The sequence below is a fragment of the Fragaria vesca genome, linkage group LG6 (assembly GCF_000184155.1).
Source record: "Fragaria vesca subsp. vesca linkage group LG6, FraVesHawaii_1.0, whole genome shotgun sequence".
Classification (NCBI taxonomy): Eukaryota; Viridiplantae; Streptophyta; class Magnoliopsida; order Rosales; family Rosaceae; genus Fragaria; species Fragaria vesca.
In genome coordinates, this window is record NC_020496.1 from 36,482,636 (window position 1) to 36,497,476 (window position 14,841).

Here is a 14,841-nt window from a genome sequence, read left to right on the forward strand (position 1 = left end):
TTTTTTTTTTTTTTTTAACTCTAAAAAAACTTGATTGGGCTTGAGCCCTACAAGTCATTGCTAGGCTCCGCCATTGCCTACTCATGAATAGTAGTAGATCTACAACACAGATAGACTATATATCGATCACCTACATAGTGATTAGCTGAGATGAGTACGTATTTAGCACGGTCTTAACTTTTCAGCAATGCTAGTATAACTGAGATGACTACCTAGCATTGCTCTTATAATCTAACTTGCTTAGTAAGACCTCTTAAATAACAACTTACATGGCAGATGTTTGGCATCTTCCCTATCTACAATGTACATCAATGTGTGTCATCTAATTAAGATCTAAGATCAACAATGTACAAGTACTCATCTGCACCAACTGTTCATATCCTTATAGGATATACGTACCCTTGCGAGGACAGCTCTCTAACTCTGTGTTGAAAAGGCAGCACGCAGCAGTTAAGTCATCATGCAAGTCCGTATATTAACTTGTGATTTTCTGTTGAATGATGAAACTTTCAGCTCCCAAACGAAAGCCAATTGCTGAGAGGCGACCAGAGCGCGATCAGCCTAGCAATGGCTATGCGATTCTTGGTCACAGTTTTGGCAGAGGGAAATGTTGTGGGAAAAGCATACAATTGAGGCCGCTTCGGCTCTACAATGATCACAGATTTTGTGAGCGGGTGTGCCTCGATCAGAGAAAGATCATGCCGTGGTCGCATAACAAACACAGCTTTGCTAAATCGGCCTTACGGTACAAAACTGCCACCTTTGATCGAGCTGCAAACTTCGCAGCACAACATAATTATATGAATCAAGAATTCAACATGCAGGTTATACTTCTAACTAACTCACCAGTAGTCACTCACTCAAGCTAACAGTCAGAGTAGAATAGTTATCAATGACTGTTTTATCTATTTACAAAAAAAACTTTTAACGTAATTTCGCCCAAATTTTTTACTATTCATCACGATATTTTCTTTAAAATGTCCGCACTCACTTAAGCAATTACATTCATTTGGACAATGGGACATAAACCATAGTGTTTTAAACAATAGTGCAACAAAAATGTGAAGCGTGTTTGGAAGACAATGGTTTGTATCCTCTTATGGATAAAACTATACGAATGATAATAGTTAGTAGATTTAGTCATTTAGACAAAATCATTGTATTTTAAAACAATTAATTCTAAAATTTATTGGCAATTTTACCTTTCATAGGCAATTTTCACAATTAATATTACGAAGATTAGAGAGCATCTTTAATACACGGCGTGTATCTTCACATACATACATGGATGGTCAGGATTAGAAGAAATAATATAGAAACATGGTGGTCAAACATATGAATTGATATAAACGGTTAAGATTATATCGTGTAAATACACGTCGTACATACAAAAATTTCCAAAAAATTATAACACAAACACATACCCCGAGGCCCAAACATATGAAATCCAAAGAAAAATCCAATTACAACCTAACAAAATATAAACAGACTGAAATGCTATTGGTCCAAAATGTCTAGTATGACAAGAGTCTACTGTGTCAATTACGGAAAAGACCCTGCGGGAGTAGGCAAAGTGTGAATAAAACATTTCCCGAGTCGCGAGAGGATCAAACAAACCCTCAGCCTCAGCGACGACTCTCAAATCGGAAATGGCGAAGCCTCTCATCTTCACGACGCTGCTCTCTCTCCTCCTCCTCCTCATCACGACGGCGCTCGCCAGCTCAGACTCTCCCTTCATCGTCGCGCACAAGAAGGCCTCCCTCAACAGGCTCAAGTCCGGCGCCGAGCGCGTTTCGGTCTCTGTTGATATCTACAACCAAGGATCTTCGTAAGCTTCCTCCTCGCAATTCCACCAATTCCGATCATCTCAAATCTTGTTCTGATTTGCTCTCTTATTTTCAGATCCAGCTTAGCGTTGAATTTTTTGTTGTTGTTTTGTTTGCTGTTAGATCCGTTCGTGCTTCTGCTTGCATGCGTTGTTGTCTCGATTCGTATAACTATACAATTAGGATTTTGCTTGCTGCGATTTTGATAGTAATGGATTATTCATATCTTTCTTGATCACTGGTTTTAATCGTAACTTAGTTGTTGCTAAGTAGTAGTACACTATCTGTTTGGTTGCCATCAGAGTTTAAGCAGTAAACATGATGCTGTGCTTGTCTCAGTAAACAATATTGTTTTCGATTGTCTTTCGAGATAGTCACAGCTCTCGGCGTAACAATTTCGATGTTATTTTTGCATTGTCTATGTGAATGTGTCTGGCTGCAAAAGGTCAAACTGTTAATTTATTTTGAAATCTTTGTATTGTGAACTGTGTGTTTATATGTTGGATATATTGGGAAATGACTGAATTTTGGAATCAATTGGTGCATGCCACAAAAGTTATTAAGGTGAGGTAGAATTAATTGCCGTAGGAATTGTAGGGTAAGGAACTAAGGATGAGAATAAGAATAATGAGCAAATGCGAGCTATGTGACCTTGTTTAAGAAGAATGAGAATTGAATAGATGGTGTGTTGTTGGTATACAAGTGCATCAAGAGCAAGTTGTAAACTAACTCAGCTTCACCTCTTTCCCTTCCTGAGATCTCCTCTTAAGCTTTGAACAGCCAACCTCTGCAAACTTTGTTATATTGCAGAGGTTGGTTATGGGGATAAGGTCATTACCAAATGTGCCTCTAGTTAACTTCAATGGTTAACAGGTTGCTTGCATCATGTCAGTTGCTTTCCATGTTTTCTTTCTCTACTTTTCTTAAAGTGATTTTTGTGTACTTTTAATGCCTCTTTGGCTGTATAATATAACTGAATGTCTGGTCTGTGTGTTCAAATATGCTAGTATGTCTAGAACGCCTTCACATACATTACAATTGGTGGTTAAATTCATCAAAAGAAAACACCAAGTGCTGGCTTTCATTTTATTATGTGAACCCATCTTTCATTTTTTTTTTTCATCTTCCACATCTCATTACATTTATTTATTTGATGTGCTATTTTACTTTGATTCTTCATACGTGTATGCTTACCTATAACTAAATTGGTGATAACCTGCTATGTTTCATTTGCAGAACTGCCTATGATGTAAGTTTGAGTGATGAGAGCTGGCCTCAGGATCTCTTTGATATTGTCAGTGGCAACACTTCCAAGTCATGGGAAAGGCTTGATGCGTAAGTGCCAACTGTTTTATATGGTTCTTGCTTCTTTGTATGGTTTCCACTTTCCACTTTTGTTTATCATTTACTAATTGTGGTTACTGGTTTGCAGAGGCGGCGTTATATCTCACTCTTTTGAATTGGAGGCCAAGACGAAGGGAATGTTCAATGGTGCACCAGCTGTTATTACATTTCGCATTCCCACAAAGGCTGCTCTACAGGTTTGAATGGAATGTCCACAGTCCTTGTATATCTGATTCTCTCTTGGTTGTTCAAATACTTACTGCATGAGCTTTTCTTGTTTCTTTAGGAGGCATATTCAACCCCCATACTGCCTTTGGATGTTCTTGCTGACAGGCCTCCTGAGAAGAAACTTGAGTGGGTAAGTAGAAAGGCTGATGCCCTTAGATATTCTTGCAGATAGCAGTTATATAGCCATTCTGGTTTTAGGCAACTTTTCTGGTGCTTACTGAGGTTTTACTTTGTATTTTCATGTAATTATCTCTGCTGTGGGGGCGAATATTTACAGGTTAAGGTATGATACGTCTTTTCTATGCGTCTGATTTACTATATTGGGTCTTCAGCGACTAACAGTGGCTAATATTCCCATTTTCTTTTTATCCTTGTGTATTACAGAGGCTGCTGGCAAAGTATGGGTCTCTGATGTCAGTGCTATCCATTGTGGTTCTGTTTGTGTACCTGGTTGCTACTCCAGGTAAATCTGGTGGTGCAAAAGGAGGCAAGAAGAAGCGCTAAGCAGTGGTGATGCAACTTCAGTGAGATAGCATATGAGCATTTGGACACATGTTCCTTTGTTGCCGAGTTGTTTTTCTCTCCGAGTTAGTGGCACATGTTAGTTGTCTGAAACTTCCAAATGAATAGTTTATTAACAAGTTAGTGTAAGATGAACTAGCTGAGTCATACAGTGGGCACGAACCCAAATCGGATCTTTGCTATGTTTCATAATCAGTTTTTGCTCATCAGTTTTGGATTCAATGTTATAGTTGGTGCTTGATCGTTGTTAAAATCTGTGGTGACCATGGGTACAACCTGATTCAATCTGTTGGTTGCTTGATAGTCACGAATTAAGATTTACAAATTAGTAATTTCTGACAAATGGCGGTTGCAGGACTAGTCTGTAAACTAGCTGGTGTGCTTCTTTACTGGTTAACTGGTTTGATCATGGCTTTGGATAAATCCAAAGCAGTTGGCTCATCTGATTCTCTATGCCTAACTTTAATATACTTGGTGGCCGAGGAGAAATAATTTTCATCTTACCTGTGTTTTACTGATGTCCAATAGTGAGATTCTGAAATATGAGAAAGAACAGCGGTTTTGGTGCGCTACTCTGCTTGTTTGAATGGTTTATTCAGAACAATGGAGAAGTTGCAACATGTATTTCTTTCTTTTTTTATCGGACATGTATTTCTTGAAGCACAAAATGAAATAGTAATACTACAAATCAATGAATCCATATACATGCTCTTATTGTATGTAATTAAACGAGAAAGGGAACTCAAATTCAGCAGTCAATAAAAGGATCCTCAATAAAACACAGCCAAAGGACCTAAACTAGTAGTCACTAGTCACCCCCCTTCTTGTGATCATGATCATGTTCAGCAGCAGCAGGCCCCTTCTTGTGATCATGATCATATTCAGCAGCAGCAGGCCCTTCATATGTGGGAGGCTGGACTGCAAATCCAGACGCTACGAAAGTGGAGACACTCTGGGTAAGATGCTTGGATGCCTTTTCATAATTAACAAACCCCATGAACCAGAAATCATGGCCGTCAATGGTCAAAATCTGGAGGTACTTCTCCGTCGTATTCTCCCTCATCACTACTGGATTGATAGTCGCAACATTTGCCAATGGCACCATGACCTTGTAGTAGCTCCAAGTCACCTGACCGGAAGGCGCCGTGAATGACAGAGGCCGGTCGCTGCAAAAAGCGGTGTGAATATTGGAGAGGTAAAGAGTTCCGGCGACTGGTCCGGTGGATGTGGAGAGATAGCAGGCGAATGATTTGTGGAGCTTCTCGTTGGGATAAGTCGCAAATGACTGCTTGTACAGAGCCTCAAATCCACCTCCTGTTAATGCTTTGGCTTGCAGGTTCATCTTCGCCCACGCTGCTCCCGACACTGATGTCCCAGTTTTAACTGCACAACACCAAACATCAAATTAGACCATTTAATTAATCAACAGATCGAGCTAATTTAACTATCAGATATGGTGATCTAGGAAGGAGTACGTACGGTTGCGCCAGATGTTGTTGGCCATGGACTCGGCCTTGTGGCTCCAGGAGTTGAAGACATTGAGCATAGATTGTGGGGCATTGCTGGAGCTGGCCTTGTTGTTGTTGTTGTTGTTATCGATGGGTTGGTACTGGAGGTAGGGATAGTGGAAGCTCTGTGCCTTTTCCGGACCATCGGCGTTAACTCCCCAGAGAGCTGCCTTTTTGTTGTCCGGGTGGCATGTTGGGACAGCAGGGTGTCCCATGACGTGAGTTCCCCATTTCTCTGGCTCTGCCTCCGCCGCGGCCTTGGCTTTGAGATCTTCACTGTCAAAGGTGGGTGGTGGTGTTGCTACTGGTACTTGCTCAGATGAAGATGATGATGCAACATCTTGAGGAGGAGGAGGAGGAGGAGGAGGAGCAGGTTGCCATTTTTCTAAGTGGTCAGCAGTGATGGAGGGGGTCTGAGGTTTAGGGGCTTCAGGGGCTTGATAAAATGGATTGATTTCTTCTGGGGCGGGAGTGGGATGAGATTGATGAAAAGGGTTTGCTTCCTGTTGTGTGAGAGGCGGAGGAATGGAGGGGTACATAGGTGGTTGAGATTCTTGGTGGTTGTTGTTCATCTTGTTCTTGCCTGAAAATTGATCTCTGAAAACAAATAAGTTGAGAGTGGGAAAATGGATCTCTGAAAACAAAGAAGTTAAGAGTGGATGAGTTTTGGTTTGAACGGTTGTGAATATGAGCGACCTTATTTATAATTTTATATAACAGAGGGGAAACACCGGTGTTAAATTCTAGAAATAAATCAGTTTTATATACTGTTGATTTGTTTGGATGATGATAGCGGATGGAAGGGCTACATCGATCTAATCGGGTCAGGTGGAACCGAAAAGGTTGACTCTCGTGGATACAAAAACACGGTTTAGTAATGAGAGCAATCAGCTTTGCTTAGCCGTGTTATATATAATTGCAACTTCTTCTTCTTCGTCTTCTTCTTCTTCTTCAACAAAGCAACTAACATGACTAAGCTACGTACCTTCAGCTTCTAGATAACCTATTTTTTTTGTTTATTTCAATTGAGGAACCACGTATTTGTTCCCCTCGCATTGGCATTTTCATTTGGCAACATTCTCAAGGTCAAATGTGATGGGGACTCAGATTAGAATTGTCGATGTACATAAATTATTGGAATTTTGGAAAGAGCTAGGAAACAAACCAATTAAACACATACAGTATATCTTGGTGAAAACTTTTATTGAACCTTGTTATTTATTTTTTTGGTTTTATAACAAGTATGCACAGTTTTTTAGACTCAAAGATTAATCTGTTTATGATTCGGATAACCAACATGACATTGTAGTTTTTTTTTTTGCCACGTTTATAATTCAGCAAACGAAACCAACGTTCGAACATAGAATATGTGGTTTCTATAAGCAACATTTCCGTAACGAGGCCAAGTGCATCCACTAATTGGATCGGGGTAACTTGTATAATTTCTCTTGCTTTAATCGGATGACCGAACTTTTTCTTCTTTAAAAATAAATCAAGGTTTGAAATTCAACCTAACCTAACTGGAGGGCTCAGCCTCATGTCTGGACCACTGAATACAGAATTAGGAGAAAATCTGCTGTCCCCATTTCCCTATCCCCTTACTTGTCTCCTTTTTAAATTTCAACATGTGGCATTTGTATCCTAATCAGCTTTAACATCCTCTAACCTTGTTAACCTCTGTTAACCTATTCAAACTCTAACCTAACGGGGACAGCAGATTTTCTCCTTACAGAATTTACTAGAAGCTCCGAACAGTATATTGGGTCCCCGACTACACAAGCCCACACTTATGGGCTTTCTGGTGAATGTACTAGAAGCTCCGAACAGTAACGCGGGAACCTTAACCACGTGGCGGGAAATAATCGGAACAGCCTGGACATACAGAGAAATGTAGGACCCACTGAGTATATATAGCGCTAAGTGTTGATTGGTGCCAAATTAGTATCCGATCGGGCGACCCGAGAAGCAACAAGAGATGAGCTACCACCAAGAACCCTACCCTCCTCCGCCGCCGCCGCAAGGCTACCCGTATCCCCAACCAGGCCCGCCGGGGTACCCCTCAGCCCCTCCGTACGACGGGTACCCGCCGCCGCCGCCTCCGGGGTATCCACCTCACGGATACGGCCCTCCACCGCCGCGTCCTCCGCCGTACGAGGGGTACCAAGGGTATTTCAACGGGGGCTACCCTCCGCCTCCGCCGCAATACCAGCAGCAGCACTGTCACCACGATCATCACCATTACCAGGGTCAGGATGACGGCTGCATCTCTTTCTTAAGAGGCTGGTATGTATTTTACTTTCAATTACTGTTTGTTTGATCTTCCTTATATCTCTTTCTTAAGTGAAGCCTTGTTCTAAGTTTTGTGGTGGAACCATGAAATTAGATTGGATCCTTTAATGTTAATCCGGTTGTGTGATCATTCTGCTTACAAGATAGAAGATACCACTCAGATCATAAGTATTCAAATGAATAATGGCATGCTGTTTGCTATATCCAGTTAAATCATGTGTACCTCCCTTAGCCAAATCCAATCCAAGTGTCTTTCTAGAATTTATTCTCTGGCATTTCTAGTGAATTGATTGACAAGAGAGGAGTTTGTGACTTTCTACAGTTAGTTCATCCCTCTATGTGTCCAATCCTTAGCGTTATTTTATTTTGAAGAATAACTAAGGCAACAAGCTCATCCTGGTTGAGAATTTTCTTGCTTTGGTACAATGCAAGTGAGATTGTCTATTACAGCATCACCCAACAAAAGCAGGAATATGCTGTTCTTATTGTTGGTTTTTTTTGGGTTTTTTTTTTTTTTTTTTTTGTTTTTTTTTTTTTTTTTTTTTTTTGGTTTTTTTTTAATTTTTTACTACTTTTTGTTTTTGTCTTAGAGTTCTTGCTTGAAAACATATTTGAGTCGTGTAAATGCTTCGGTTTCATTCTATACTAATGAGTTCTTTCTTTTACGAGTCCAGTTTTGGTGCGCTATTCTGTTGCTGTTTGCTCGAGGAATGCTGCTTCTTTTTCTGATGATGAATTGATGATAGACATGGATTATTTCTCAAGGTTGTCTGTGCTTGATGTTATGTGGTGGATGAACCGAGGAACAATCTTCTGCATCTGAACATTTATAGATTTCACATAAACGTGGTTTATGTAAAATGGGTGATTGCTTGTTTAGCCTCCTATCTGGTTGTTAAGCGAAATGTTTATGGCGCATTGTGGATTTATATAATGTTTTAGGATGCAAAAGAACAGATGATTTATGTTGTGCTCTATCTTATATCCGAGAACTAGTAAATTCAAGTAATTATGATTTGATGTTGTTCATACATCCAGTTCGAAACTTTGTTTTCAACCCGAAGACCTGGATAGGAACACAATGGTGATTGGTGAAGGAGGCATACACCCAAGTCTTAAGGACTTGTGTCTTAGGAGCGTTTTGCCTTTAATCCACCAAAGTCATGCTTGTATCAATTGAGAGTTGTGATAGTTTCCTTTTGATTTGGTTTCTGCAGTGCCTCCTTGAAATTAAGATAATGATATTGAAAAATATCCATCTATTGGAATGCTGATCTGAGTCTATTCTTAACAGCAAAGATTACAATATCCCAATTCAAACAACTTATCACTAACTCACAATTGATCAGTACCAAAGTGCTTTATAACAAGAAAAAATTGATAGTCTATATAAATAAAAAGACATTGAGCTACAGAGTCCACACATACTCTGGCTTATCCTCCCTCGGCCCTGCTAATGTGCGGTAGACATACATCTTCTCCACCTTTTGCTCATCATTATCAGCATATTCCATCTGATTATTCTCATTTATGATCTCCACATTAAGGCCCGGCATGTTCATTGCAAGAGTCTTGCAGCCTCCAAGAGTAACTTCACAGGACGACATCCAAAGGGATCGCATTGTTTCATACTTCCCCACGTCCTTCAGAAGTGCCCCGTCACCGAAGGGGCTGTCCCTAATCTCGAGCTTCCTTAGCTTCTTGCATCCGTTCAACACATAAAGCATACCCTTGTCGCTATCCCCAGCAAATGCAATAGAAAGCATTTCAAGCTGCTCGGCATACATCCCAATGTAAAGGAAAACTTGGTCGGTCAAAAGGCCAGAGAGTGACAACCGCCTAAGCTTTTTGCATGCCTGAACAATTGCCCCAAAACCTTCATCTAGTGGCTGCATGGTAACAGGGTCGGGTTTCATGGGGTCAAGGAGTGCCAACCTGAACCGTATGAAATTAGGGCAATTCTTGGCAACAGTTATGAGAGCAGCATTGGTCATCTGCTGGCAGAAGTAAAGCAATGAATGAAGCTTTGGGCAGCCAGCAGATATGGCAACAAGGCCTTCTTCTGTAACAGCGGCATGCCCAACTCCAAATGGATCAGAGGGAAAAACTCTCAATTCCTGCAGTTCTTTACAAGTTGAAGCAACAACTCCTAGTCCTTTGTCTCCAATACAATCAAGTGTCTGCATGTGCATACAGAAACCATTGTCAACCATCTTTCTTGTAAAGAACAATATAAAAGCCAGTAAAAAGAGATGAATGAGCATACCCATAAACGCTTAAGCCTCCCACACTGGCGAATTAACTTTATGAGATCAGTACCATGAACTCCAGGAGCATAGCTTAGGTTCAAGGATGTCAGGGTCAAGCATATAGGGTAAAACGCTGGGAGAGAATGAGGAGCACCCTCTAAAAACCCTGACAAACTCTGGATCGATTTACATTTTAGAATTGTAGCCTTCAGTTTTCTGTAGGATTCAGAATCAGGCTCTAGGACATAAGACCCAGTGCCCAAATCAACAAGTTGAGGTGCTCGCATCAGAACCTTTTGGAGAGTGTCGAGAGGGACAGCACGGTTTACCCTCAGGACTTTGAGGTTCGGAGATCTGGCCACAAGTCTCACAAGAGCAGCTAAATTAATTTCTCCTTTCAGGCATGCAAAATTCAGGGACACAAGAGAGGTACAGCTATCGGGAAAGCAACTAAGCCAATGGCCTCTATGATCATCAATATCATTTTCCTGCAGGTCCAGCTCCCTAAGAAACCTATATAGAACAAACAGTGCATGAAGTTGAGCATACACCAATGTCCATTAAAACTCAAAACCAGTCATGTAATATGATTTTATACCCTCCCTTTTCCATTAAAACTTTGAAACAGTATATGAACTCTAAACATTGGCATGATTTACAGGTTAAAATTGCAAATGACAACAAATTAAAGAAGACAGCTGACCAGTTCAAGTAGACATTCAGATCTAAGAACACAATGCATTTCGTGGCTAAAACTGAAACCCAAGCCGCTCCATTGACAATTTATAATATGAATTCAGCAATGATGTATAGACAGTATTATTATCAAAAGCAGATACAGTTGAAAGTACAGCTGAAGACTACTCAAAAGGTTGAAGCGGAAGAAGGAATTGAATCACAAGGATTGGTAAGCTGCAAACATGTTTATCACCAGACCAGTAGCAACCAAACTGGAACTGTACATTATGAACAAGATAACAAAGCTACAGACTCAATTAAATTTTTTTGTCTCCACATCAGAAAGAGGTCAATATAGAAAAACCAAATGAACAGCTTCCTCAGCATACTAACTATTGTTCAGCAAACAAAAGTTTGACTTCCAAACTCCATAATCAATGAATCTAACAAAGTATGCATGTACATAAATGACAACCACTCAAAAAAGCGGGTGAAACAGAACAGACCCTTAGTCAAATAAAGCACTACAAGCCCCGTAAACTCTAAACAGTAATGAACTCTATTGGGAATGAATTTAGATTAAGAATAGCAAAAACAAGTGCAAATCACATTCCACAAACTATCAAAATTAGCAACAAACAAGGAAAGCAAACAGATCTTACCTACAATGGGCAGCAATAGCAGCGAGGCCATCAGTGGTAAAGCCTTCGCAGCTAACAAGAACCAAGGACTTAAAATTGAGGAAGGACCTGGAAAGCAAGTCAAGGCTTTCATCAGAGACCACCATTCTCTTGAGCCTGAGCTCCTCCAATCCAACACGGCTCTCCGCCAGGGCATCAATCCAAGGGTCAACGGAGCCTCCCCAGTCATGAGGGACCAAATTGAAGTCGGCAAAGTGAGGCTTTCCCTTCAAAGTAAGGGACTTGAGCCCCGGAAATCGTGCGATCACTCTCTCTGGGCTGATCGCATAGCAATTCCCAATGACCACTCTCTCCCTGCTAAATCTCTCTATCTTATACCATGATTTGCACACCAACGACACCGCGTTTCGGTCCCGCTGCTTCGTCACGAAGTCGAAGATGTGCTCTATCACCTCGTCTGGGAAATAATTCATCCTTCTTTCTTCACCATTCAATCACAGACAAAACTTCCCCAGTAAAAATCGAAACAAAGAAATGAAATTTCCCACCTTTAGTACTAAAGAGAAAGGGAGAGGCACCCTCTCTGTTGCTGAAAGATCTATCTTGACCCAGAAAGCCAAGACCCTTTTGAGAAGAATCTGAGAAAACTACATGAATGAAAGAGATGATCAGCAGATCTAAGCAGGATTGAAAAGCTATGAATCTAGCTAACAACCCTGGAGTGAAATGATATCACTTTATTAGTTTTGACATGGTATTTCACTTGAGCTCAGATCTGCAGTAGTGAAAGATGATGAGTGAACAAAAGTAGTTCTGAGGAGATAAAAAAACAACAATATGCGATCTTGAAATCAATAAGTGATGATTACACACAGAAGAGAAACGAAACAGATGTTTAGCATAGATCTCTCAGAATCTATATTTTTCCTGAAATAGAAAAAGAATAAACGATGTGGGAAATGAGAGAAAGAGGAGCTGTGTTGTGGTTGAAGAAGAAGCTCATGCTCTCAAGCTCAGGCTCTACTGGGTCATGGTCGAAGCAATTAACCAGGGTTAGTAAGTTAGGGTTGCGTATCATCGGACGGCATTAGGGTAGATAAGGGAAAAGTCCAAAGGAATCAAGACCGTGGAAAAAGAGGGCATGCATGTGTCTTTATCACTGCTTCCGAAGAAGGGCCTCTGTCTCTGCCAAAGTCATTACTAAAGATATCAGTCTTGGACTGACAAGCAGCGATACCAAATCATATTCGCTCACCTGAATTTACCAAAACACCCCCAGCTGCTATATTAGAGATAAGATTGGTTGCCGCGAGTATAGCTCGCTCTCACCAGCGGCCTCGGGCTACGACATCCCCATGTGAGGGGCCTGCGACGCGTGTGGGCAGTTCCCCGCGAGTACTGCAGTTCTATACTCTCGCGCTTCAGTCTCTTCGGGGAATAATTAAAATTGGTTTCTGTTGCTGCTGTTGTTTTTACTGGTCGAGTGTGACACAGTTACTGTGTGGATAAAAATGAGTGACTCATGATGGAAGAAGGGTATAAAAGTTAATAGTGTGTAAGGTAACTTGGGGTAAAATTTATGGTATGGGGTACACCTTATGATCGTCATTGGTTGCGTCAGCTACGTACGCTTTACTGTTAGTGTTTGGAACTGCCTGTACCGTACTTACGTAGAGGATCAGATCAGAAAACCAAAGGACTAGAACAGTATCAGAGATATATATGCCAATACTGGAGTGCATGTCATCCATATATATACCTCTTCTCCTCTGTTTCATTCATGGGATTAGTTCATAGTTACAGACTTACAGTAGACATAGGATGGATATCGATGGATTTGTATGTACTGTTGGGCGGGTGGCATATAAATGTGGTTATTATGGAAATCTCCAATGATGGTTGGAAAGTAAGTAGATATGAAATGCACTACATAATTGGATGGATGGAAATAATGAGAGGGAATTAGAGTGAAATCACTGAAATGGAAAAGAGCTATAGGCATGCCAAATTTTAATCATATATATATTAATATATGGGGCGGTGTGTTTTAGTGCTTATCTTGCAAATTCTATCTACAAGCAGGCAGCTAACAAGCATTTGTGTTGCGCCGAAGTGACATGATTGGATAGGATAAGGGCTCGTTAGGAGGATTTTCGACTGTAGCCATGTGATGGTGGGGTTCCCAGGTTAGCTTAGCTTATTTCTCTCGTTTCTCTCACTTGTTCCTCGTATATCTCTTTCGATTGCTAGTTTGCTACCCAATTAAATCTGCCCATCGATAATCATCATGGTGTTCGAGTCCAAGGTCAAGGTAGACTGTAAGACAGTAAGAGGGTAATGAATCACTTTCTTTCACTTGAAAGTATTTCTTTTCTTTCACTATTATCAAACGTTTTTTTTTATTAATGTTAACTTTCTGCGAAAATGAACAAAAAAAATTTCTTTCGTTTTTCTTTCATGACGTTTACTTTTAACGAACCAAACGAGACTTTTAATCACGACTCATAATCATGATGATGATCGATGTTGAGACTCGACCAAGCAAACGTACACCATCATGTATGTATTAGGGTCGTAATCTCTAGACTATTACTCCTTGTCGATAACCCGGCCACGGACGAGTCCATTTGCTCGATAAACATACAAAGATGAATAGAAAAGAAGAATTACGAAACACATAGCACGTTTAATTGGGGAACAGATAAATCAATTAATTAGAATGCTTTAGTTTCAAAAAGCTGGCAAATTTTGTCTCGTATTATATACGAGTGATTAGCTTGGGTATGTTGTATGAATTAAAAAAACTCGAGGAAGTGAGGGTGACGTGGGTTAGTCCAAATCATCCAATTAAGAGATGCTAATTTGGACTCGAGCTAAGGGAGTGGTTAGGTTAGGCCAAAATGAAAAGTTAGCTACATAGGCACGCGATATGATAAGTCTATATGCCTACTTTAGCAAAGGCTGGGCAGTCCCCACTTCAAGTCTTTCATTTTTTTGGACACCTTCCTTTTGGATTGTACACAACGTCCTAAAAGTTTTCTAGACCCAAGATCTAATCCGTTATTCTAATCCGTTAAAAGTCCGTCAACTAACAGGGTATTGCTGCCCGTCTTTTGATCACGTTCATAATTCAACAAATAACATTGAGCAACATCAGTGTTTGAACCCATAATATAAGGGATCTAATACATCTATTGCACCACTTGCCGTGGTAGGACCCACTTCAAGTAACTTAATTATCATTCAAAGTGAAACACAATAAGATTAACTAATTAATTACTTTCGTTAGTTATCGCAAGGATAACAATGTTCTCTTAATTAACGTACAAAATGTGGTGATGATGACGACGATGCTTAGCTATCTAGCTAAATTACTAATGCTCCTCCTCCTTGAATCATTTACCAGGAATTGCAGCCATGTGATGTTCATGTTCTCGAGCCAAGGAAGCTAGCTCATCCCAAGGTAACGAGTTATTGGTATGGATCCATGATCAATCGTCATTTTAAAGCTCGATCAACTAGTGCTAACATATATTAGGAAATATGAAATGCCATA

At 40.4% G+C, this 14,841-nt stretch overlaps 4 protein-coding genes across 4 annotated transcripts; 2 read left to right on the forward strand and 2 right to left on the reverse strand.

The window, feature by feature from the left end:
- Positions 1–1,544: 1,544 nt before the first annotated feature.
- Positions 1,545–4,215, forward strand: LOC101299602 (translocon-associated protein subunit beta-like). Its single transcript, XM_004304504.1, has 6 exons — positions 1,545–1,828; positions 3,063–3,161; positions 3,259–3,367; positions 3,457–3,528; positions 3,676–3,681; positions 3,783–4,215. The coding sequence occupies exons 1-6, from the start codon at positions 1,650–1,652 to the stop codon at positions 3,900–3,902; spliced, it is 585 nt and encodes a 194-aa protein (XP_004304552.1). The 5' UTR covers positions 1,545–1,649; the 3' UTR covers positions 3,903–4,215.
- Positions 4,216–4,501: 286 nt separating this feature from the next.
- On the reverse strand, positions 4,502–6,146 carry LOC101299886 (GEM-like protein 5-like). The gene is made up of 2 exons (XM_004304505.1): positions 5,400–6,146; positions 4,502–5,303 (listed from the first exon to the last, which is right to left on the reverse strand). The coding sequence occupies exons 1-2, from the start codon at positions 5,998–6,000 to the stop codon at positions 4,729–4,731; spliced, it is 1,176 nt and encodes a 391-aa protein (XP_004304553.1). The 5' UTR covers positions 6,001–6,146; the 3' UTR covers positions 4,502–4,728.
- A 1,240-nt stretch (positions 6,147–7,386) lies between these two features.
- LOC101300168 lies at positions 7,387–8,810 on the forward strand. The gene is made up of 2 exons (XM_004304506.1): positions 7,387–7,711; positions 8,392–8,810. The coding sequence occupies exons 1-2, from the start codon at positions 7,404–7,406 to the stop codon at positions 8,444–8,446; spliced, it is 363 nt and encodes a 120-aa protein (XP_004304554.1). The 5' UTR covers positions 7,387–7,403; the 3' UTR covers positions 8,447–8,810.
- Positions 8,811–8,949: 139 nt separating this feature from the next.
- On the reverse strand, positions 8,950–12,370 carry LOC101300466 (protein AUXIN SIGNALING F-BOX 3-like). Its single transcript, XM_004304507.1, has 3 exons — positions 11,307–12,370; positions 9,984–10,479; positions 8,950–9,897 (listed from the first exon to the last, which is right to left on the reverse strand). The coding sequence occupies exons 1-3, from the start codon at positions 11,756–11,758 to the stop codon at positions 9,127–9,129; spliced, it is 1,719 nt and encodes a 572-aa protein (XP_004304555.1). The 5' UTR covers positions 11,759–12,370; the 3' UTR covers positions 8,950–9,126.
- Between the last annotated feature and the right edge of the window lie 2,471 nt (positions 12,371–14,841).

Coding starts and splice junctions, on each gene's coding strand:
- LOC101299602 (XM_004304504.1), top strand. CDS start 1,650: ATGGCGAAGCCTCTCATCTTCACGACGCTGCTCTCTCTCCTCCTCCTC. Junction 3,162..3,258: donor TCATGGGAAAGGCTTGATGC/GTAAGTGCCAAC, acceptor ACTGGTTTGCAG/AGGCGGCGTTATATCTCACT. Junction 3,368..3,456: donor CCACAAAGGCTGCTCTACAG/GTTTGAATGGAA, acceptor TTGTTTCTTTAG/GAGGCATATTCAACCCCCAT.
- LOC101299886 (XM_004304505.1), bottom strand. CDS start 6,000: ATGAACAACAACCACCAAGAATCTCAACCACCTATGTACCCCTCCATT. Junction 5,304..5,399: donor CAACAACATCTGGCGCAACC/GTACGTACTCCT, acceptor GGTGTTGTGCAG/TTAAAACTGGGACATCAGTG.
- LOC101300168 (XM_004304506.1), top strand. CDS start 7,404: ATGAGCTACCACCAAGAACCCTACCCTCCTCCGCCGCCGCCGCAAGGC. Junction 7,712..8,391: donor ATCTCTTTCTTAAGAGGCTG/GTATGTATTTTA, acceptor TTACGAGTCCAG/TTTTGGTGCGCTATTCTGTT.
- LOC101300466 (XM_004304507.1), bottom strand. CDS start 11,758: ATGAATTATTTCCCAGACGAGGTGATAGAGCACATCTTCGACTTCGTG. Junction 10,480..11,306: donor GCTATTGCTGCCCATTGTAG/GTAAGATCTGTT, acceptor TGTTCTATATAG/GTTTCTTAGGGAGCTGGACC. Junction 9,898..9,983: donor GGAGGCTTAAGCGTTTATGG/GTATGCTCATTC, acceptor ATGCACATGCAG/ACACTTGATTGTATTGGAGA.